The 23,313-nt window shown below is 39.0% G+C and overlaps 1 protein-coding gene across 1 annotated transcript in view; it reads left to right on the top strand.

Moving 5' to 3' along the window:
- Nucleotides 1-22,286, top strand: part of LOC130930879 (putative E3 ubiquitin-protein ligase UBR7) — a 40,473-nt gene extending 18,187 nt beyond the window's left edge. Inside the window, exons 6-11 of the mRNA XM_057859144.1 lie at nt 4,350-4,455; nt 4,532-4,641; nt 8,133-8,321; nt 15,024-15,180; nt 15,245-15,306; nt 21,849-22,286. Coding sequence (XP_057715127.1) covers nt 4,350-4,455; nt 4,532-4,641; nt 8,133-8,321; nt 15,024-15,180; nt 15,245-15,306; nt 21,849-21,917 — 693 coding nt within the window. The 3' untranslated portion in view covers nt 21,918-22,286. The remainder of the gene's footprint in view (nt 1-4,349; nt 4,456-4,531; nt 4,642-8,132; nt 8,322-15,023; nt 15,181-15,244; nt 15,307-21,848) is intronic.
- Nucleotides 22,287-23,313: the final 1,027 nt, after the last annotated feature.

The raw sequence follows: 23,313 nt of genomic DNA, 5'->3' as shown, positions 1-23,313 counted from the left end.
CCTTTAATATTTTTTTTTTACTTTGAAAAGAAATAATAATAAAATAATTACAATAGTAACCTTTGCTATGTTTGGAAATCGTTTAATGTTGTGAATCAACTGTTAAAGTTGTTAAAATTGCTCCCGTTTTTGCATTATTTCCCTTTTGTGTACTTTTGACATGTTAAAGTTTTAAAACTGTTTCGTCATTTAAAGATAGATTCAAGTCAAGATTTTGCCGATTTTGGAGTATTTTAGATAAAAAGTTACTTAAGTTCGCTAGGAAGGTTCACTACAACAGAGCCTTTCTGAGAATTCTATTGCTTCAAAATGGCGACTGTTTATTAACGCTGCCGTCTGTCATTTCGCATGTAGTTCTATAAGCATTTGATATCTAGGCGTAGATTGTTGGCTGTCGGCTATAGTCAGGAAACATTGGAGCCACCTAGCCTAGCATCGCGTTTGCTACAGCGTCATAACACTCCCGTGTCTCTGACTTTTCGTAACGCACATTGTCTAGTTGCCGAAACGGTGGCAAAATCCGAACGAAGAATAAAAAAAACAATGCACGAAAAACGTACACATTTTGAACGTACGGCGTACACATTTAAATATCAGTGCTCACTTTTACAAATTACGCCGAAACCGTACAACTTGACAGGTATGGTCTTTATGTAGGATGGTGAACATTAAAAGATTTTTATTGAGGTACATTATTATCAGCAAAGTTTTCGGATTGAGTGAATTTCTTTTTTGCATACAGCTTCTCCACATTTAGAAAATACTTGCGCACAGGAAACATGATGCTGGTGTGCATAAAAATGTTTTGCTAAATGGAATAAACGAATGTACACGTTCTGATGGTTCTGAGTGGGTTTTCGGCTGTTTCCAGTGGTGGATCAGTAAAGTATCGCTGCATCTGCTGAGGCATTCCTTGATACCTTCCTGGTATCAGACGCATCTCTGGCCAGAGTATTGATACTGATACTTTTGTTAGCAATGTAACTTTTTAAAATGACATTACTTATGTTACGTGTTTATAGACAGCGCACGTACCTTATCCGGAGCGATCAGATCATAGTGTTCCCACATTTCATTACGACCTCTCTTCCTTGCTTGCTCGTTAATGATCAAACAAAATAAATTTCTCAGCAAGTCAACTGCAAAAATGCACACGAACCAAGACAACACCGACTCACAAATTTAACAGTTGATAGCGCCGTTACGACATAATGAGATACTATAACTCAAATCACCTCAGCCAGTCACTTGTCAGAATCGAGACAGCCAGTGTCTGTGACCCATCTGATTGGATTGTGAACCGATAGGGGTGTTTCATTCAAGAACTGAAACAGTTCCTGTTTCAGACGTCATATGTCACATGGTTTGAAGCAAGCTCTGGAGCAGTGGTCCAATATAAATATACGTCATCGATTCGGAGCACGTTTCGACGTTTCAGTTTCAAGCTGCCATCACTAGCTAATACCGCACGACGGTACGGAAAATTTTTGTGGTTTTGAAACCATGACGTTTTCATACCACAGTAAACCTTGAAACCGGTAACCGGCACATGCCTACTCGTGAAAATATGGTACATCAATCAGCAGCACTAGTTTTCGTGAATTAATATACAGGACTTGGTCTAATTTGTGAGATGTGTAATTCCGTTTATGCTTTGTACTCACAACTAGGGCTGCAGCTATCGAATATTTTAGTAGTCGATTAATCGATGGACTACTTAGTTCGAATAGTCGAGTAATCGTATAAGGAACATGAAAAATTAAAATACCTGAGCTGAGCCTCAAACGGGATATATATATATATATATATATATATATATATATATATATATTTAAATGAGGATCTATGTACAACAAACAACTGGCTAACTTACTTTAGAAAAAGTCTACGAGCTTAAATGCTATAAAATGCTAGTTTTTTGTTTTGTTTTGTTTTTTAACAATGCTCTTAACAAATGGTTCAGACACATATTCCCACAAAAAACGGCTAAATATACCTATAAACTAAATTAAGAATGCATTAAAAAATATTAGCGCAAACAAAAGCTTACATTGGTCTTAACAGGGAGCAGTTAGATTCAGCCATGTGAAAAGAGGCAGACCAGAGGGCAGTGTATCCACCCTCATCAATAAACCTAATTCCAAATACTTTCAAAATAAACCATTAAAACGGCACTTTAATTAAACGAATACTCGAAGCCAGAAAATTTGAATTTTTTTTTTGTAATCGAATACTCGAGTTAATCGATTAATCGTTGCAGCACTATTGACAACCTTGATTTAAAGTTCCTGTGACACGAAAAAGCATGTTTATTTCATAATACACACGGTATTTTGTGCTCCTGAATGAAATGGAACACTTGGATGTGTGAAGAAGCGATCAATATATTTATTCAATTTTTTGAATCGCACGCTACAAAAATGACAGCCTTCCGGTTTCGGTCTTGCATTGAGGAAGAGGGCACCGTGACATGTACAGGAGAAGGAGTCCTCTTCACTATACAGCCGTACTGTTGTATGAGAAGGACTGATTCAGCTGATTTTGCAGATTAATTTGTTTATTTTTCGCATCACCCTAGCCAGACGGCTGCAGAAAAGTCTTGCTGTACGAGGGAGAGGCGTGTGCGCCTTTTTGGGGTTTCAAAAGGTTCCCATCCACCGATGGATATTGGCCAAAACAAGCCCTACCACTGTGGGACCATGGGACTTACGAGGATGTGCATAAACATCGTGTTTTGTATTACGTCAAATAGTGGGATCATTTTAATATGTAGGTGGCTTGCATTTTGTGGCTGACATGCTCCTTGTCCCCTCTGCTGACGACCGGCGGCTTGTCGCACATCCCCCCAACAGGAGAGCACTATACTCGGCTTATTGCCCTCTTCGTGTGCCCGGTGTTTTGTCAAATTTTCCAACCGATCAGAAATTGCAACTTTGTGTTAAAAGTAGCTGCGAATACAGCGATTACAAAGTAAACACTATCAACTTTCTTTAAATAAAGGACTACTTATGTTTGATCATGGATGGGTATGTAAAAAGCTCTCCTCATACACATATTGTCATGTTAGCTGCATAACAACAGCAGATGCCCTCCTATGAGTCTCTCGCTGTTTACGACTTCGCCGTGTGGTAAAGCATTATTTTGCCATATTCGTGTTAACCATTTGGCAGCTACACGCTCCGCCGACGTCGGCCGGTTTGTTCGGCGGTCATTGTCCAGCTGCTTCCCCGCAAACGAGCCCTCTGCCCTCAGCAGGGGAACGACGAGCTCTACTTGTTTGCCGCCGGGTGGGTTGCTGATTGGCGAAGACAGTCGACAACCCAGTCATCATGTGAAATGATCCGGGTTAGTTATGTGTGATTTTCCGCTTCGAAGACTTTGAAACATCACTCGGTTCGGGTTAGCATGTCGGCTAGCTGTCACGCCTCTTGGTTTGTTTACATTCTCCGAAGCTGGGGAAGGGACATTAGCCCGACTTAGGTGGCATAAAATATCGTTCGGGAGGTGCGACAGTAAAGGTGAAGTCGAAAGTTTTGACCATTATGGAGTAATTTTGCCATGTCGCCCTGAATAAGTGCATTTTTATTATTTCATTTTCCATTTAGCACAAGACTGTTATTTGTCATGACCATGCCATTTATTTAGCTTTTGGGGAAAAATACTTGGATAAAAAGAATACCCTGTAAAAATATTGGAGGGACTGAAACAATGACATTTTGCGGCTCTCTTCATCGCGTTTTCCTCGTTGTGAATAATTCCCCCTTAATGGGCTGCATACTAAATCAGATGAAATTGTGACTCCGCTGACGTCATCCACCTGTTGGGGACGCTAGAGCCCTATAATGGTAGGCGTGGCTAACCGGCAGATTAAAAAACTAATTTCTCGTCATCTGCACTTTGCTAAATTGTTGTTTATCGTCAAATGGTCTCAAAATATGATTCAAATTCACATAATAATTCTATTTAAGACTTTTTTTTCTCCTGTCGTACGCACTTTAATTCAACATTTTAACAAGTTTCATGTGCTGATATAAGAGCAAAGTTAAGTAAGGAATTTGTAATAAAGTATTTTCAAGGAAGTCGTCATCCATTTTGTCTTCATTGTTACTTATACCATGCCTCAAATAACTTTAAATTTAGAAGGTAATTCCAGAAAAAGTGCCATTTATCCGATTAATCGTTGAATTAATCATTTGATTACCGGAGGTTTTGGACTATAAACCGCAGGATTCAAAATGGGGGGGGTGGGGGGAGTAGCGTCTTATAGTCCGAAAATTATGGTAGTCGGATATCAAAATAATTGTTAGTTGCAGCCCTAGTGTTAACAAGCGCTTTGCTGATCCATTTAGCATCTGCAGTGCACGGTAGCCGAATCTGAGGAGCTGCTGGAGATGGTATGCGAGGCCTGCATGAAGAAGGCTCCTTTCTTGTGGACGTATGCCGCTCACTTCTCAGGTAATTCTCCCTTGCTGCTGAGCAAAACCAGTAGTGAGTGACAGACGTGTTTGTGACTCCTTCGTTTTCTCTTTAGTTTCGTCCGAGGAGGACGAAGAAGTGGATGTCACAGAAGGAGAAGAAAAGCAGCACGATTCAGAGTGGAGTAAAGTTAGCCAAGTACCTGACGGTCTTCAGGAACAGGAGGTAGGGCTTCAATCAGTGATTAGGATATGATTAGTCATACAACTCGTAGCAAAAAATATGGAATCACCAGTCTCGGACGAGTGCTCACTCAGACATTTTATCAGGTCGAACAAACTCAGATAAAGATAATTAATTAGTTCAAAAGTGCAACTCTTTAGCATTCAGAAACACTAAAAGAAATGAATAAAAACCATTGTGGTAGTCAGTAAATGTTACTTTTATAGAGCAAGTGCAAATATACAGTATATGGAATCACTCCATTCTGAGGAAAAAAATAATGGAATCATGAGAAACAAACAAAGAAATAACAATCAAAACACATCTCTAGTATTTAGTAGCACCACCTATGGCTTTTATGACAGCTTGCAGTCCCTGAGGCATGGACTTGATGAGTATTCTTCATCAATTTGGTGCCAACTCTCTTTGATTGCAGTTGCCAGATCCTCCTTGTAGCCTTGATGTGGACAATTTTTTTTCAATTTCCACCACAGGTTATCAATACGGTTGAGATCTGGGCTATTTGCAGGCCATGGCATTGACTGGATGAATCTTTCTCCAAGGAATTCTTTAACAGTTTTAGCTCTGTGGCATGATGCATTGTCATCTTGGAAAATGACAAACGTATTTTCAATTGAAGGGATAAGAAATCTAAAATTTCAAAGTAAACATGTGCATTTATTGAAGATTTAACCACCCAGTGCTTTTGCCTGACATGCAGCCCCACATCATTGAAGACTGAGGGAATTTTGATGTTTTCTTCAGGCAGTCATCTTGTAAATGTAAATGTAAATCTTGTATATCTCACTGAAACGGCACCAATGCTGGAACTTTTTCCAGCGTCATCCCCTTGTCAAGAATCTGCCTTGGACAAGGTGTCAAGAATCTGCATTGGACAAGGTGATGATGATGGAACATTTACTGACCACCACAATGTTTTTATTAATTTTTTTTTAGTGTTTCTGAATGCTAAAGAGTTGCACTTTTGAACTAATTCATTATTTTTTTCAAGGGTTTTTATTGGAGTTTGTGCTACATCACAGGTGTCAAACCGATTCCAGAAAGGGCCTAGTGGGTGCTGGATTTTGTTCCAACCGATAACGCGCAGAGAGTTTAACCAATGAACTTCCTGCTGAAACAAGCAGCACCTGACAAAGTTTAACTGATTACACGTGTAAAAGATCTAATTGGTGAAAAGGTGTCCTCTTCATTTGGTGGAAAGCAAACCTGCACCCACTAGGCCCTAGGGCTGGGCGATATGGCCTTAAGCACGTATCAAGATAAATTGAGCAGATTTACCTCGATAACGATAAATGACGATAAACTCACCCAAGCAGATTGTTATATAATTTGAAAATCTGAATCTGCATGAAATACAGATTAACAGTTTCTTGTACCAGCTTTCAATTTAATATATTTAACAATTGTACATGCAGTCTAAACATTAAGTATACAAAAATTTATTGTAAACAATAAGAATTCAAGTATGAACATTTAAAACACCTTGTATGGCTTGAACAATGTACATTGTCAAAATCAATATGCCTGTGCAAACATGTCATTGTAACACAAATTACTTACAGCTTGAACAGTACACTTCAAAAAGACAGCTTACTGTTAATGGCTGCTGTGACATAATTACTCAACAACAGTGTTTACTGCAAGGTTTCAGGTTTTTTTTCCCAGTGCATTTTGTAATACATACACACACACACACACACATTAAAGCTGCATTGATCTAATGACACAGAATTAAGCACATACAGAAAAATAGCTGGGGCCATTAAACAGTTATATTATAATTTTCACTGTTAGATTGTACTTTATGCTGAATGCTTTACCATCACAAAAGCTACCAGAGAAATCACACACAGACAAGAGATACACAATAACGTGATAAACTAATGCTGCATTCCAGAGAAGTGGGAAGTCGGATTTATCCCACTCGGATGGTATCAGTTCCGATCTCAAAGCGTTCCAAGCAAATGTAAACAACAAAGATGGCTGATCGCGACGAGGTGTTTTTTATTTTGGGCATCCAAATACATTTTGACCTCGAGCGAACCTGCTTTCCTATAAGCAATCAAATATTAGAGGAAAAATGATGGCTTCGTTATAGCCCACACTGTAAACTGCCTTTTTTTAGTTACATCCTTTGCTGATCGTCAATATAAAAACATAGCACAACAAAGATAATTCACTGTATGAGAAAAAAATACATGGCGTCTCAAATAAACTTGATTTACTTCATTATTGTGTTATCATTCAATACGTTTTCATGAGCGCCAATTTGCCCAGTGACGTCAGATTGAAACAACTTGGAAGTCGGGGTAGTTATTTTTTCTCCGACTTCGCGACTTGGACCTACCAGTTTGAGTGGCGTTCCAATGATATTTTCCAACTCGGCGGTCGGAAAAGTCTGACATCCCACTTTTCTGGAACGCAGCATAATTGCTAGATGCAGTCAGAGACCAATCCACTCATTAAGTTCAGCTGTTTCAACTAGTTTAGAGCCGCTATCCGACTCCATCACGTTCATTTGTAGCATTAACCGCTAGCGTTAGCCACTAGCGTTAGCTTGTGGCTTGGCTACCAGTAGAAAGCATTGAAAGCACCCTCTTTGGAAATCGTGAGAACAAGGGAGGACAACGGATGAAAGTCCGTCTGGGTGCCGCCAAGAGTCTATTTAATGTCGGGTGAAAGTTTGGCGAACCTCCCTTAAGCAACACTCCATCACGTTTGCTTGTAGCGTTAGCCGCTAGCGTTAGCATACCGGGGCTCGTTTTGTTTGGCTTCCTGATAACCACGTGATTTCATATGTAAGCACACTATCTGCTTTCTTAAAGGGGAATGAACATAGCTGAACAACACAGAGTCAAAGCGGGATGAAAAGACTATTTTTTTGTTTTATTAAATTACCGAATTTACCGTCATGGTCAAAATGACGTCGGTCATCGTAAAGAATTTCGGTACCGGTAAATTTTCGGTTTACCGCCCTGCTCTACTAGGCCCTTTCTGGAATCTGTTTGACACCTGTGTTCTACATGATAAAATGTCTGAGTGAGTGCTTGTCCGAGACGGGTGATTCCATACTTTTTGCTAGGGACTGTGGCAACATCACATTCCAGTTTTATTTATTTCTCTGTGATGTGGACATCATTGAAAGCGGTCACGATGGCTTCGTGTAGTGCACACCCATGTAAGGCCCAGATGGTTTTTGAGTTCCCGCTGATGTGGCAGCTGCTGCTGCTTTGCATCTCGCCACTTGATGGCACAGGAGAGCCTGTCCGCTCTCGGGTAATTAGAGGAGAGTGACCTGTGAGGCCCCTTCATCTCTGGCTCAGCAGACAGTTTTGGCTGCGCTTCACAGGCCATCTTTACTGTAAAGCGTTTTTTTTTCACCACCTGGTCATCTTTCCCTCACTGGCTAAATATTGTGTTTTATGGAGCGGTGTCAGTGTCATGCTATAACTGACTGTCCCATGTCACGTTAGGGAGCTGCAACCAGCGCCTTTCCGTGTAAACGGAGCCACGACGACATGACAGACTGGCCCGGGCGGACAAACATGGCAGCTTGCAAGCTGAGGGATCTCAAAGCCCAGAATGTGCAGAGGGCTCAGCAGGGGGCGGTGTTCTGGCCGTACCATTGGCGCTCTCAGCTGTGCACCTGCACAAACTGCAAGGTTGGTCTCTTGAATCAAACAAGCCCAGCGGTGGGGTAACTAATCAGGCCCAACAAATATTTACATCATAGGTGTCAAACTGGGGGCCCAAATCGGACACCTGCTATATCATTTGTGTACATGCGTTTAAGCTCACTTTTGTAGTGACGGGAATCCCTCAGCAGAGGGTGCTAGTGACTGGTTATACAGTGGGGAGAACAAGTATTTGATACACTGCCGATTTTGCTGGTTTTCCCACTTGCAAAGCATGGATAGGTCTGTAATTTGCAGCATAAGTTCTCTTCAACTGTGAGGGACGGAATCTAATACAAAAAAACAGAAAATCACGTTGTATGATTTTTAAATAATAAATTTGCATTTAATTGCATGAAATAAGTATTTGATACATCACAAAAATCGAACTTAATATTTGGTACAGAAACCTTTGTTTGCTATTACAGATACCAAACGTTTCCTGTAGTCCTTGACAAGGTTTGCACACACTGCAGCAGGGATTTTGGCCCACTCCTCCATGCAGATCTTCTCCAGAGCCTTCAGGTTTCGGGGCTGCTGCTGGGCAACACGGACTTTCAGCTCCCTCCATAGATTTTCTACCGGGTTCAGATCTGGTGACTGGCTAGGCCACTCCAGGACCTTAAGATGTTTCTTACGGAACCACTCTTTAGTTGCCTTGGCTGTGTGCTTTGGGTCGTTGTCATACTGGAAGACCCAGCCACGACCCATCTTCAGGGCTATCACTGAAGGAAGGAGGTTGTCAGCCAAGATCTGGTGATACATGGCCCCATCCATCCTCCCCTCAATACGGTGCAGTCGTCCTGTACCCTTGGCAGAGAAGCAGCCCCAAAAAATGATGTTTCCTCCTCCATGTTTCACGGTTGGGATGGTGTTCTTGGGGTTGCACTCATCCTTCTTTTTCCTCCAAACATGACGAGCCGAGATTAGACCAAAAAGTTTCATTTTGGTCTCATCCGACCACATGACCATCTCCCATTGCTCCTCTGGATCATCCAGATGGTCAGTGGCAAACTTCAGACATGTCTGGACATGCACTGGCTTCAGCAGCGGGATCTTGCGTGCGCTGTAAGATTTTAATCCATGACGGCGTAATGTGTTTCCGATGGTTTTCTTCGAGACTGTTGTTCCAGCTCTCTTGAGGTCATTGACCAGGTCCTGCTGTGTAGTTCTGGGTTGATCCCTCACCTTCCTCATGATTAGTGATGCCCCACGAGGTGAGATCTTGCATGGAGCCCCAGAACGAGGCAGATTGACCGTCAACTTGAACTTCTTCCATTTTCTGATAATCGCTGCAACAGTTGTTACCTTCTCACCAAGCTGCTTGCTTATTTTCCTGTAGACCATCCCAGCCTTGTGCAGGTCTATTACGTACATAAGAGAATTAATGGGCCTATGATTCATTTTACAAGCATTGGTGATTGTTACTAACCTGGAACTCCAGATTGATTGATCAATATATCCACTACGGATATATTCCACATATCAATCTGGAAAAGATCCAATCGTGACCTGCTCCTTGGGAGGAAGCTTCAAAAATATACGACTGCTAATCAGACGCTGGCGCTTCTTGTCACACTTGTGATAACATTGTTTCCCGTCAAAAAAATGATGAGGAAATGAAGTGTATTTCAGATACCCGAAATCCATACACACACTCCTGCTTCATTAGATCCCATGGTAATTCAAGAATTTCTATCAGTCCCTGTACGCCTCAGAAATAGTGACTGTTGACTGATGGCTTCTTCCAGTCCTTAACTATGCCATTGATTAGAGCAGACATAGCTGATGTACTGCAACAACCATTTACGATTTAGGAGATATCGAGGGCAATGTGATCGTTTAACCCAAGAAAGACCACTGCTTCTACTAGCTTCCCAATTGAATTTTATCAGAAACCTATTCCCAGAATTCCCTACATGTTGATTAGGGTTGGGCATCGTTTGAAATTGAACGATTCCGATTCCACGTTTTGATTCCGGTTCCGAACGATTCTCGATTCTGATTCTTTTAAGAGGCAGGGTAAAAAAATTGCATAGTTTATATTAATGTCTTAACTTCTCGATGATTTTTAAAATTATATGAACCTCTCAGAGAGCTATTTTTAACTTGTATATAATTATCAGTCTTTGAACATTAATGTGAAGTTTCTTTCCACAGGAGTGCAGTTTCACAAAGATGTTTATTTTTCAGAAGCTCACGGAGAAAATATTTACACATATTCTTTTGATATACACGTACCTTAGCTGGGAGCTACGACGAAGCATTAGTATAAATTCTTTGATTATAATTTGATGATCTGTTGATTTTAACGGCGGCGGCAACGTGCTATGTAAAGCCCCAATGCCACTCTTACCTCCTACACATCACTTAATCAAGTAATTAGATAGCTGTTGACTAATCTGAGCAGATATTTGTGGACGTCGCCCTGTATTGGTGGCTGCCATTACTGGGGTGTTTACACACCTCTGTAGCAGCCCAACGTCAGTCAATGTAAACGGTAACGTAAGCTGCTGCTAGGTTTGCCTACTCTCTGAAAATAAAAATTAGGAAGAAAAAGACATGTCAAGACAATTCATGACCACACAGTACATTCCTATGCAACTCTACGGTTGGTGTCATAGTTTTCTGATTTGGGGGCGTGGTTTAGCAATTGGTCCATTGTTACAATGAGCCAGGATAAATGGCAGCCTTGTGCTCCCAAATTTTAGGTTTTACTGCTGGACCGAGAATCTCAGGACCATTAAATACTGGCTTCAATGTCCTGAAAAGACCAGCTCCATTGAAGTGAAGCTGAGGTCATCTAAACCTGCGTCACTATCTTCTTTAACTCACTCTTCTATTGCAAATCCTTTTGTCCGAGTGACGTGAAGGATTTGAAACCATTTCAGACATCACTTTGGGCTTCAAGCGGTCCCATTCGCTGCCCCATTAGCTGCTAACCCGGCTTGTCTTTTTTGAATAATAAAAAATAAATCAATAAAATGAGGCATTTTTTTTCTTACACAAATGTAATGCCTACACTTCTCTGCCACGTGCTGCTTCCCAGTGGCCAAGTGCGCACATACCCAAGACTGATAATTGATTTGATTGTTGAGGGAATTCAAGTTTTTTCTTTGATTTCATTTAATTATTTTATGATTGTCATTCAAAACAGAAAATATTTCATCCTCCCTCTTTTCCCCATTTTAAATAAATGAATAAAAAAACAAATGAAATGAAAACTAGGAAGAAAGACGTAAAACTAAAATTAAAAGAATATTTGTTTATATATACCGTATATATATATATTTTCCCCATTTAAAAAAAAATACTTTTTCTGCCCCTTTTTTCTTCTATTTATTTTTAATTTTTTTGAAAAAATGAAAATCACGTTAAAATATTTGATGCATTTAACGCATGCGCGGAATGACCTGCTCATGCATTGCCTCAAACAGATTACATTGACGCAGTTATTAGCCCATTGAGAGCTAAGGGGTAGAGAAATGCGAGTGGACACAGGTGTTCATTGGACCGCGGCGTTTATTGGCATAAGCTTTGGCAACTGTTTCACAACAAACATAACTATTGTGGCAAGCGACGTGGGGGATGATCTTTTTCTTAACACGTTAATGTAACACAAAACAGAACATATACCATTTGCAGCCACCACCGACAGTCATGGTTTCCCAACTTCCCACCATGCATTTGGGCGGAACAGTTACGTCGCTACAGTATCATTTAGTGAAAGCACAACAAAAATAATATTCCTATCTCTCAAAAAAATAATGTTCACAAAAAGAAAAGCGCTCAATGCCAAGAGAACTGGCATTCCCAATCAAAATAGCTATGCAAAATACACATAAAACTTACTCAGACTTTGCCTTGGCTAGATCTCTAATTAATTTAAACCTCGCCATTGACACCTTGTGGTGTATTTCAATCACTACCTTACATGGTTAAAGACACTGTGGAGGAACGGTAGGGAGCCCATGTGACGTCCCGCTCGGCGACGTCAACAATGGCAAGCTATTAGTTTATTTTTTTGATTGAAAATTTTACAAATTTTATTAAAACGAAAACATTAAGAGGGGTTTTAATATAAAATTACTATTACTTGTACTCACATTTATCTTTTAAGAACTACAAGTCTTTCTATCCGTGGATCCCTTTAACGCAGGGGTCCCCAAACTTTTTCCTGTGAGGGCCACATAACCCTTCTCTTCTCTGATGAGGGGCCGGGGTCAGTTTGTAACAGAAAAAGTGTGACGATTGCAGGAGTGCCTAAATGTAAAAATGTATTGTTTTTCAGAAAGCCCCAATCAAATAACCCTTTCTGGATTCTTCACGGAACCAAAGTAAATAAAATAAAAATGATATAATATAATATAGTATAATATAATATAATATAATTAGGGCTGTCAAACGATTAAAATTTTTAAGCGAGTTAATCACAGCTTAAAAATTAATCGATTTAATCGCAATTCAAACATCTCTAAAATATGCCTTATTTTTCTGTAAATTATTGTTGGAATGGAAAGATAAGACACAAGACGGATATATACATTCAACATACTGTACATAAGTACTGTATTTGTTTATTATAACAATAAATCAACAAGATGGCATTAACATTAATATTCTGTCAAAGCAATCCCTGGATAGAAAGACTTGTAGTTCTTAAAAGATAGATTTTAGCACAAATTATAGAAATTTTATGTTAAAACCCCTCTTAATGTTTTCGTTTTAATAAAATTGGTAAAATTTTCAATCAAAAAAATTAACTAGTAGCTCACCATTGTTGATGTCAAGAATTACACAATGCTCATGGTGCATAAAATCAGTCGCACCCAAGCGCCAGCAGAGGGAGACAAAAAACACAAGTAACAAGTGGACATGACACTGCTGTCATTTTAATCTGTTTGAGCGGGGCATATGCGTTAATTGCGTCAAATATTTTAACGTGATTAATGAAAAAAATTAATTACCGCCCGTTAACGCGATAACTTTGACAGCCCTTAATATAATATAATATAATATAATATAATCAGGGGTGCACATAATTTTTTTGCCCAGGTTCTCAGAGGAGGACCTGGAGATGTGACTTGGTCCTCATTGAGCTTGAGAGCCGACCCACCTGATGCGATAAATTTATGACAAGCTTTACTTAGAGCCAATTAACTTTGATTAATTATATTAACAGTTAATGCTTGATTAACATCAACTGGCACAACAAAATTGCCATTACTTTGAAGTGAAATGTAAAGAAATAAACATAAAAGCACCAATTCAAAATAAAGGGCATTATGCGGCTCCCACATTAACTCCAAGCCTTTTTAAAAGTGGGATGTCCTCCTCATAAGACCTCATTGAACGTGCATGTTTAGCTTTGTAAAATGCGAGCAAAAACACGTTTGTCAGTGCATGTCGCTGTTCATTACCTTTATTCCGCCCTATTCCGCCACATGTCCATAGGGCGAGTGGGGTCCTGTTTGACATCGATAGTTTGCTTAATTGCCACATGCTCTCTGTTTTTTTCGTGCTTTTCAAAGTTTGGATGGCTGGAATTCTTTGACCCTACATAAAATGCGTTGCTCTAATCGGCGACATTGGGATTCTCACGGCACATTTTGTACCGCATTTCCGTGCGAGCATCATTCGCTTCTAGCCACGGTACCTCCTGTAGCCACTTTTCAGCAAAAGTCCTTTTTTTCGGTAGCTCCGGTGACGTCTCTGTCGTCTGTCTGTCTTTTGACGGGGGTGGAGGAACACGGAAGTAATTACTCAGTGTGGCCTGCCTCATCGACATTTTGAGAAGTTATTTTCTCGTGTCCGCCGCAAATAGAGTGGTCAGCCATCGGTACGCAAAAGCGTATGGAAGCCGTTGAGGGCCAGCGCGTTTGTCTACGTCCAGTACGCATGTGCGGACCACTTATGTGCACCCCTGAATATAATATAATATAATATAATATAATATCATGTAATATAATATAATATAATAATACTGTATTAATTAAATAGATAATAACCAAATAACCATTGCTCAGTTCTTCACAGAAAAAAGCCAGGACATAAATAACTCTATTGAAAAAAAAAAAAAAAAAATTTTTTTTTTTTTTTTTTTTTTTTTTTTGTTCAGGGGGCCGGACCAAATGTGGCTGCGGGCCGTATCCGGCCCGCGGGCCGTAGTTTGGGGACCCCTGCTTTAACGGAAAGAATGTTAATAATGTTAATGCCATCTTGTGGATTTATTGTTATAATAAACAAATGCAGTACTTATGTACAGTATGTTGAATGTAAATATCCGTCTTGTCTCTTCTTTCCATTCCAACAATAATTTAAAGAAAAATATGGCATATTTTAGAGATGGTTTGAATTGTGATTAATTACGATTAATTAATTTTTATGTTGTGATTAACTTGATTAAAAATTATAATCGTTTGACAGCCCTAAGTCAAAAAGGTGAATAAAGTTATGTTTTAAAGCGGCTCATTGGAACCAATTTGAGGTCAACAGTCTAACAATTCATTGACTATCAACATAATTGCCAATTCATTTGATCATTGGCGAGTTGTCGATGAGCCAACTAATTTCCACGGACATAATGGACTTTCGGGGGAAAACTTTTGACACTCCTGGTTTACATAATGACCGATTCATTGCATTATTGATGACTCAAAAAGAACTTTTGTCATACGATGTGGCACACAGAGGGCATACGTAGCCGCGCAGGTCCACTTCCTCCTGGACGAGTCTGACTCCATTCTGGCCTATGAGCAAAGAGGCCTTGACCGACCGTTTGGGCAGCACCCGCTGATTGCCGTGACCAGTTCCATGAACAAAGTGCAGCAGCTCGAGTTCATTTATGGTGAGAACCTCATGCAGGTAGCTGACATTGACATGCTCCAATTAATCACGCTTCTTACTTGTAGGTTATAATGAGATGGTGACTGCAATGTCTGCGTTTTTAAACCAATGTAAAGCTGAAGAAAAGGTAATGTTGGTTTCAAATTGTAAAATTGCACAGTATGTGTTGTAGTTAGCAGAGGTAACGCATTACATTTACATGAGTAACTTTTTGATGAAAACGTATTTCTAAGAATACTTTTTACTTGAGTAGATTTGTGAAGAAGAACACTCTTACTCTGCTACTTGGGGCTACATTAGTTGTTAAATTTTGCGTCTTTATTCTACATGTTAATTTTTTTTTGCCAGACACGCCAACAGTAGCTCTACCAGTTTCACCAATGAGACGTCGCAACAATAATCACATGAACACAAACCAATCGAAATCGAGCTTGGCGTTCTACCATCACGTCGGCCTGTTCAATCCACTGGCGTCTTTAAAGCACCGTAAAAAAATGAACTATTCGACATAGAGTGCTGCTGTTAACATGACTCGCGCATTTTAACCTCTCTCCCAGTTTTGATTTGGCACCGATTGACCATGGAATACCGGAAATATGATCCTTTTAATTTCATATTAGTATATGTTTTCTCCACTAGAGGGCTCTCATGCTCTTTGGAAAAATGAGGGGAAAGCCACGGAAGGCTACTTCGCTAGCGTTCAATAAATCTTCTATGGAACAGGGTTATTTTTTGTGGAACTCCAAAAGGGTCAAAATTAAATGAATGGCGGAAAACACTCAGGTGACTTCAAGTTCCGCTTTGAGACCCCCTATTTGGCCATATTTCCAAATTGTCCTATATGGATGTGTGATACATCATTGGAAAGCTTAAAATCTCAATTTTTGGGGGGAAGAAAAATTTTGAACAGGAGGGCATTTTGGGGGGGGGGGGTTTAAACAGTAAAACCCTAACTGGAGGTGAGAGCACGCGAGAGCAGAATTAAAGACGCCGCGATTTTAACGAGATATTATTGCCTACCTTCCTCTTTTTGATCCAAAAACTCCATATAGCATGTATCACCGAGTGTCAAGACCCAGCTGTGAATGGCCACAGCCGCATTTTTGGGGGATTTCATGGGTGAAACATGGTCATATAACGAGTCGCGAGGCATAAATCCCAGACATCAAGGAGTGGTCGAGATTTTCTTTTATATATATTTACCCTTCTAAATGTTTTTTTTTTTTTCAATTTTTCTTTGTTTGTATCGATTATCATTAACACAGGGGTCCCCAAACTTTTTCCTGTGAGGGCCACATAACTTCGGGGTCAGTTTGTAACAGAAAAGGTGTGACGATTGCAGGAGTGCCAAAATGTAAAGATTTTTTTTGAGAAAGCCACAATCAAATAACCCTTTCTGGATTCGTCACGGTACAAAAGTAAATAAAATAATATTATATTATATTATATTATAGTAATAATACTATTAATTAAATAGATAATAACCAAATAACCCTCTCTGGGTTTTTCACAGAAAAAAAATCCAGGAATTAACACTAATGGGGGGGGGGGGGGGGTTGTTCCGCGGGCCGTAGTTTGGGGACACCTGATCTAACATATCGGGGGAAATGCGACAGTAACAAAAAAAAAATAAAAAATACAATTAAGCAATAGTTATGAGGTAGATATCCATGACTTTTTTTCATTAAAAGTTTAAAATATGCGAGTGAATGCTTTTTTTAAGTCTTTTTTTTTTTTTTTTTTTTTTTTTTAAGATATATTGGACATCGATTAATGATTCTAAGCTAAAAATGACACATTTTGAATAATTACCTTTGTTTCTATGGCTGGGTTGAAACAAAAGTGGTTGCGCGACGTCTGTAAACTGGGGTTTCCAGGGTTAAAGGGACAAATTAAAAATACTTCGGGGGCTTAATGCGCCATAATTCTGCTATGGCAGCATATAGGCATATTGTTCTATCAAACACAACAATTCTTTTAGCTTAAAATAGAGCAGTTTATTTTATAGACGGTTGCAAGAGGAGAAACTGCTTTTTCAGTCTTGTTTGTATTTTCCGCCAAATATTTACAATACGAGTAAATAGCCTTTGATAAATAACATTGTGTAATAGGGCCCTTAATTGTAAAATAAGGTAATATGGAAAATTTTACAAGATAAAAAAGCGACTTGTGTTTGTTTTAATTCCATACCTTTTTCCACAATAGCCTTTTAATATTCATGACGTTAAAGGGTATAACACCTGGGGAAATGCTAATATTCCATCATTTATCCATAAACGCATGTCTTTTGTATTCAAATCATGCCACTTCGTGTAATTACACACATCGCAACACCTAGAAAATGATCGAAATTTTGAGCGATTTTCAAGCTAAGAGGCCCGCCCCCCGAGAGCCCGGAAATCTAACATATTGTGTGCGTGACGTCAAAAGAAGGAAACAACCGTCTCAGTGCTTAGTACTGAATAGCGGTGATGATGGCGGACAATTTTGTTTCTAGTTGCAGCGACGAATCCGACGTAACGAACATTCTTCTAATGGTGACGAGGAGAGTTATGAACCTTTCTTTGGTGTTTTGGGTTATCAATTTAAGCTCAAACGAAAGCCAATGCAGCCTAATGAAAGGATCATTGAGGGGAGCAATCACACTGATGAAACCCCGGCAACAGTTCGTGTGGGAAACACCAAATGGTATGTTTTGCATTTCTTTTTGTGAAGCTGATACACCGTGACCGCAAAATAATGTATAGAATAATTATCATTTATTGTGCTATCATAGGTTTTCGCTCTGCCAACAGACACAAATATGAATGGGATTAAAGAATTTGTTGTATAGATTTTACGAGCGGTAATTCATACGTAGATGTGTCCAGTCCTATATCCAATGCGTGATATGTTTTTTATTATATAAGTGTACTCACTCTGGCCATTTCGAGCTTAGCAGCTAGCCTTCTTTGCCTTGCCTGGGGCGGTGGGGTGGTGTCATCAGTGCCAGGCGTCATCGTCTTTCTTGATATCTTGGGACATTTATGTGGCTGCGCGTGTATGGTGGGCACCACATCTGCGTTCAGCAGCAATTTTTTTAGCAAAACCTGATTTCATTTGTCCACAGTTCGAATAGCTTTCAGGTGTAAAATGCGCACCACACAAAACCGTGCCGGAGGCTGGGTCTGCAAAACTAGCCCTCTCAGCACGGACGAACTTTACTCATTGTCTGCGTAGTCCAGCTCTTTTTCTCGCGTTCGGGAACTCATGAGTACTACATTGCGACAAATGGCTATTTGTACACCACATAGCATGACAGGTTTGAACCATTTTAGCGATTTTTTGATAAAACACGAACGCAACTCTCTCGTTGATAAACAACGATGGAACCTGCATCGACCTTTTGTTTCCTTGCTATGCTCATTAATGTGATTTATTTTTTTGTTAACTTTATTCATATTTGTTATCTTGCCACAGAACGGTTCTATAGATACCTCATGGCCCCTTAGCATTATAATACCCTTTAACAATTGTTGCTAGGCGGGTCAACCTCTTTTTTGCCCCTAATAGTAAATGCATGAAAATAGTGTACGAACGAGATGTTTACTGAGCTAAACCTACCAATTCTGTCAGAAAAAGAGGTCCCTGGTGCCAAATTCACTGGTAAAGATGTGGAAGAATGAAAAAGACGGGGAAAAGAGCCGACCCTGATCCAGAGTTGGCTTTTTTAATCGCCACTTACAATGACATTCTCCTATTTCAACAATCTATCCTTTACCACCATATCCCCTGTCTTTCTTATATATTATATCCTCTGGTTGTCTTGGGTCTCTGACCGTTCTTGGGGGCAATTCACATTGCTATTTTTGTGTAGCGATCGCAAATGCTACTCAGTGACAGCCAACAAACACTTTTCATTTTTTCATTAATAACAAATCTTAATTCTATAATTTATTTACACTTACCCCTTACTAAAGTGTTTTTTTTTTTTTTTTTTTTACAATGGAAAGGGTAACAACAGTGGCAGTCAGATACCATTTTAATTGTTTTCAGGTCATTCATTGTCAAACAGAAGCAGCACTGCAAAATGCCACGCGAAAAAAGTAAAAATATCAAAATGGCTTACCTTTTCGTCCTCTGTTGGACCATGGCCCCCTACAAAATGTTTACTGCATATGAAATGTAAATGGCTTCACCTTGCTGGCAATAAACTTGTCTTTTGGACATCTGCGCAAGTTGATCCATTCTTCATTTTTTTCCTCTGTGTTTTTGGTTTCAGTAAATCTATGAAGAAAACAGCCTTCATATGTCGCAATTTTTAGAGTCGTTTCTACAACCAACAGCAAAAAGTATGGAATCACCAGTCTCGGATGAGCGTTCACTCAGACATTTTATTATGCAAAACACTCAGATAAAAAATAATGAATTAGTTCAAAAGTGCAACTCTTTAGCATTCAGAAACACTAAAAGAAATGAATAAAAACATTGTGGTGGTTAGTAAATGTTACTTTTATAGCGCAAGTTCAGGGAAATACTACTCCATTTTGAGTAGAAAATAGACAAGCCCAGTCAATTTCCTTTCCTTAATTGGGCCCCTGCCTCAGATTAGATCTGCTCGTTAGTCAGCAGTTAAAAACAGTGCAGTCATCACACCTTGGAGGGCTGATGAACCAAGTGGATTCACAAGAATCATGGCTCCAACAAGAGAGATGTCTCTTGAGACCAAGGAGAGGATTATCAAACTTCTTGAAGAAGGTAAGGCTACACACATGATTGCCAAAGATGAGGGCTGTTAAGTCAGCTGTATCAAAAATCTGGCAAGGTTGTTAAAGTTAAGCGTACTGGTAGACTGAGGAAGACATTCAAACGTCATAACAACTAAAGGCCATATGTCTTGGAAACGAGATGTACAACAAGACAAATGAAGAAATAGGAGGAAGCTGGAGTCAAGGTTTTGTGTGACAGAACTGTGTAAAATCACCTAAAGCAGGGGTGTCCAAACTATTCCACATTGGGCCGCAGTGGGTGCTGGATTTCATTCCAACAAAACAAGCCGACACCTTTTCACCAATCTGGCGTCTTACAAGTGTGATCAGTTGATTGCAGTCAGGTGCTGCTTGTTTTAGCAGAAACTTCATTGGTTTAACTGTGTTCAATTGGTAGGAACAAAAACCAGGAGCCACAGCGGCCATTGAGGACAGGTTTGGACACCCGTGCCCTAAAGGAATTGGGATTTTCATACAGGAAAGCTAAAAGGAAACCATCATTGACACTTAAACAGAAAAGAACAAGACTGCAATGGGCTAAATAGAGGCAATCATGGACTGTGAATGACTGAATGAAGGTTATTTTCAGTGATGAGTCAAGAATCTGCATTGGACAAGGTGATGATGCTGGATGCTTTTGTTTGGTGCCGTTCCAGTGAGATTTACAAAGATGTCTGCCTGAAGAAAACATTGAAATTCCCTCAGTCCTTGATGACATGGGGCTGCATGTCAGGCAAAGGCAGTGGGGAGATGGCTGTGGTTAAATCTTCAATAAATGCACAAGTTTACATTGAAATTTTAAACAGCTTTCTTATCCCTTCAATTGAAAATATGTTTGTCATTTTAAAGATGACAATTCATCATCCCACAGAGCTAAAACTGTTAAAGCATTCCTTGGAGAAAGACTTATCCAGTCATTGTCATGGCCTGCAAATAGCCCAGATTTCAACCCTATTGAAAACCTGTGGTGAAAATTGGGGGGGAAAAAAAAAAAAAAAAAAGGTCCACAGCAAGGCTCCGACCTGCAAGAATGATCTGGCAAAGGCAATCAAAGAGAGTTGGCACCAAATTGATGAAGAATACTCATCAAGTCCATGCCTCAGAGACTGCAAGCAGTCATAAAAGCCAGAGGTGGTGCAACTAAATACTAGATTTATTTTGATTATTTCTTTGTTTCTCATAATTCCATATATTTTTCCTTAGACTGGAGTGATTCTATATTAATTTCTCTGCACTTGCTCTATAAAAGTAACATTTACTGACAACCACAATGTTTTATAATTTTTTTTTAGTGTTTCTGAATGCTAAAGAGTTTTGAACAAATTCATTATTTTTTTTCAAGCTTTTTATATGAGTCTGTCTACATAATAAAATGTCTGAGAGCTCATCAGAGACTGGTGATTCCATACTTTTTGCTAGGGGTTGTACAAGTTCCATAGCAGCAGTGTTTGATCAGCATGTTCTTTTTTGAAAGATTACCGGATAAAATAACATGGATTGTATGTGGGGGCGTGTCTATATTGACCAACTTCCACATTACAATGGCGACGTCACGGTCTAAAAATGGCATTCGTTTGGTACACTATTGCTCTTTACCTTAAAAAAAATGTTTTTTCCAATTACTCGATAGAATTTTCAGTCGAATACTTTATTACTAAAATATTCGATAGCTGCAGCCCTAGACTTTTGTGTAGCCCAAAGTAATGGAGGAAGAGTAGAGTTTCTTCACAAATCTACTCAAGTAAAAAGTATGGCTTAGTAGAACTTTGCTCAGAACATTTTTCTCAAAAAGTTACTCAATTAAATGTAACTGAGTACGTGTAACACATTACGACCCACCTCTGATGGATGAAAACCTTTTGTTATCCTTGTGACATATCCCAAAACGGATCCATTCATCCGGTCTACCTCCCTCCCCCAGGTCGTCACGGCGGAAGATGTACATCAGTTTTTCGAGGAGCTGAAGGCCAAAAAACGGCGCAAACACTGAACACTGGTCACGCCCTGCTTTTGGTGAAAACTGTGAGAACTGTGTTTATGCTGCGACCAATGAATCTGGAAGAAATGGCACGAATCGTTTCTTTTTACGATGCCTTAACTGTCAAGTTTACAAAGAAGCTCGTTACTTTTTGCATGTGTGACCTGTTTTGTTTAGGCACTGGAAGATACAGTAGACGCTGGTAAATGTTGATGTTGTAAAAGTTGTCCTGTTTTAAAGTAAAGGCTTGTCAGCCACTCTCCTGTGAGAATCGCTGACTACTTTTTTTCAGATTAAAAAGCCCATCCTAATAAAAAAGGCTTCACGTGCGCACCTCATTCAGAATATTCTGGGTTAGTACGACACACACTGACGGCTCAGCGCACCTCGTTCGGGAAATTTTGTCTATGTAAAGGAGTTTCATTGACAAAACACAACATCAGATTCATTTCATATTATCAAACCAGTTTATTTTTGAGGACCACTGTTGCGCACCTTTGGAAGCGCCAGTAGAAAAATAGATTCCGTGAAACAATAAGTCTACAAACATTGATTCCTAACTAATATGCCATACAAGTACAATGAACTTGTGAGAATCCAACACGACACTTAAAAAAAAGGTGCTAAATTACAAAAGCGTATTGCTGCAACAGTCCAAAAAAAAAAAAAAGTCGAGCATGATGTAAAAATGTAATGTAAAAACAGGATAACTGTTAAAACGTGAAAATGTATCACTTTGAATAATTGATAATTATGTAAAAAGTAGATTACATAATTTTGTTACACGCGTTTTTACGTAATCTCGATTCTACATAATTCTTTTTTTAGTCATCTCATTTTTACATGTTTTTATCTGATATATTTTTACATAAAACTATTTACTATCCTATTTTACATGAGCGATAATTATGTAAAATGATTATCGCGTTTTTACCTTTAATCATGATTTTACATAATTATCACTTTTTTAACCGTTCTCATTTTTACATGATATATTTTACCTGATAAACATCACATTTTTACATACATTATGTAAAACCAAGTTATATTTTACATAATCATGATTACACAATTCTGTTTTTAGCTAATACGTTTTCACCTGATAATTATCACATTACTACATAAGTACATTTTTACAAGTTATCTCGTTTTTACATAATCGTGTTGTTACATGAGTTTTTATACTCAAGATATGACATAATTATCACTTTAACTGTTATTTCATTTTAACATGATCGTTAAGTTTTTACCTGATAAATATCACATTTTTACATCATTTAATGTTAGCACATTTTACAAATTATCTTATACATGATAGTTCTGTTTTACATATCACGATTTTACATGACATCACATTACATAATTATGTAAAATCGACAATGTAAAAGATTATCACTTTTTTTAGTTC

This window comes from Corythoichthys intestinalis, chromosome 15 (genome assembly GCF_030265065.1).
Source record: "Corythoichthys intestinalis isolate RoL2023-P3 chromosome 15, ASM3026506v1, whole genome shotgun sequence".
NCBI classification, from domain to species: domain Eukaryota; kingdom Metazoa; phylum Chordata; class Actinopteri; order Syngnathiformes; family Syngnathidae; genus Corythoichthys; species Corythoichthys intestinalis.
This window is presented reverse-complemented; position numbering and strand designations above follow the sequence as displayed.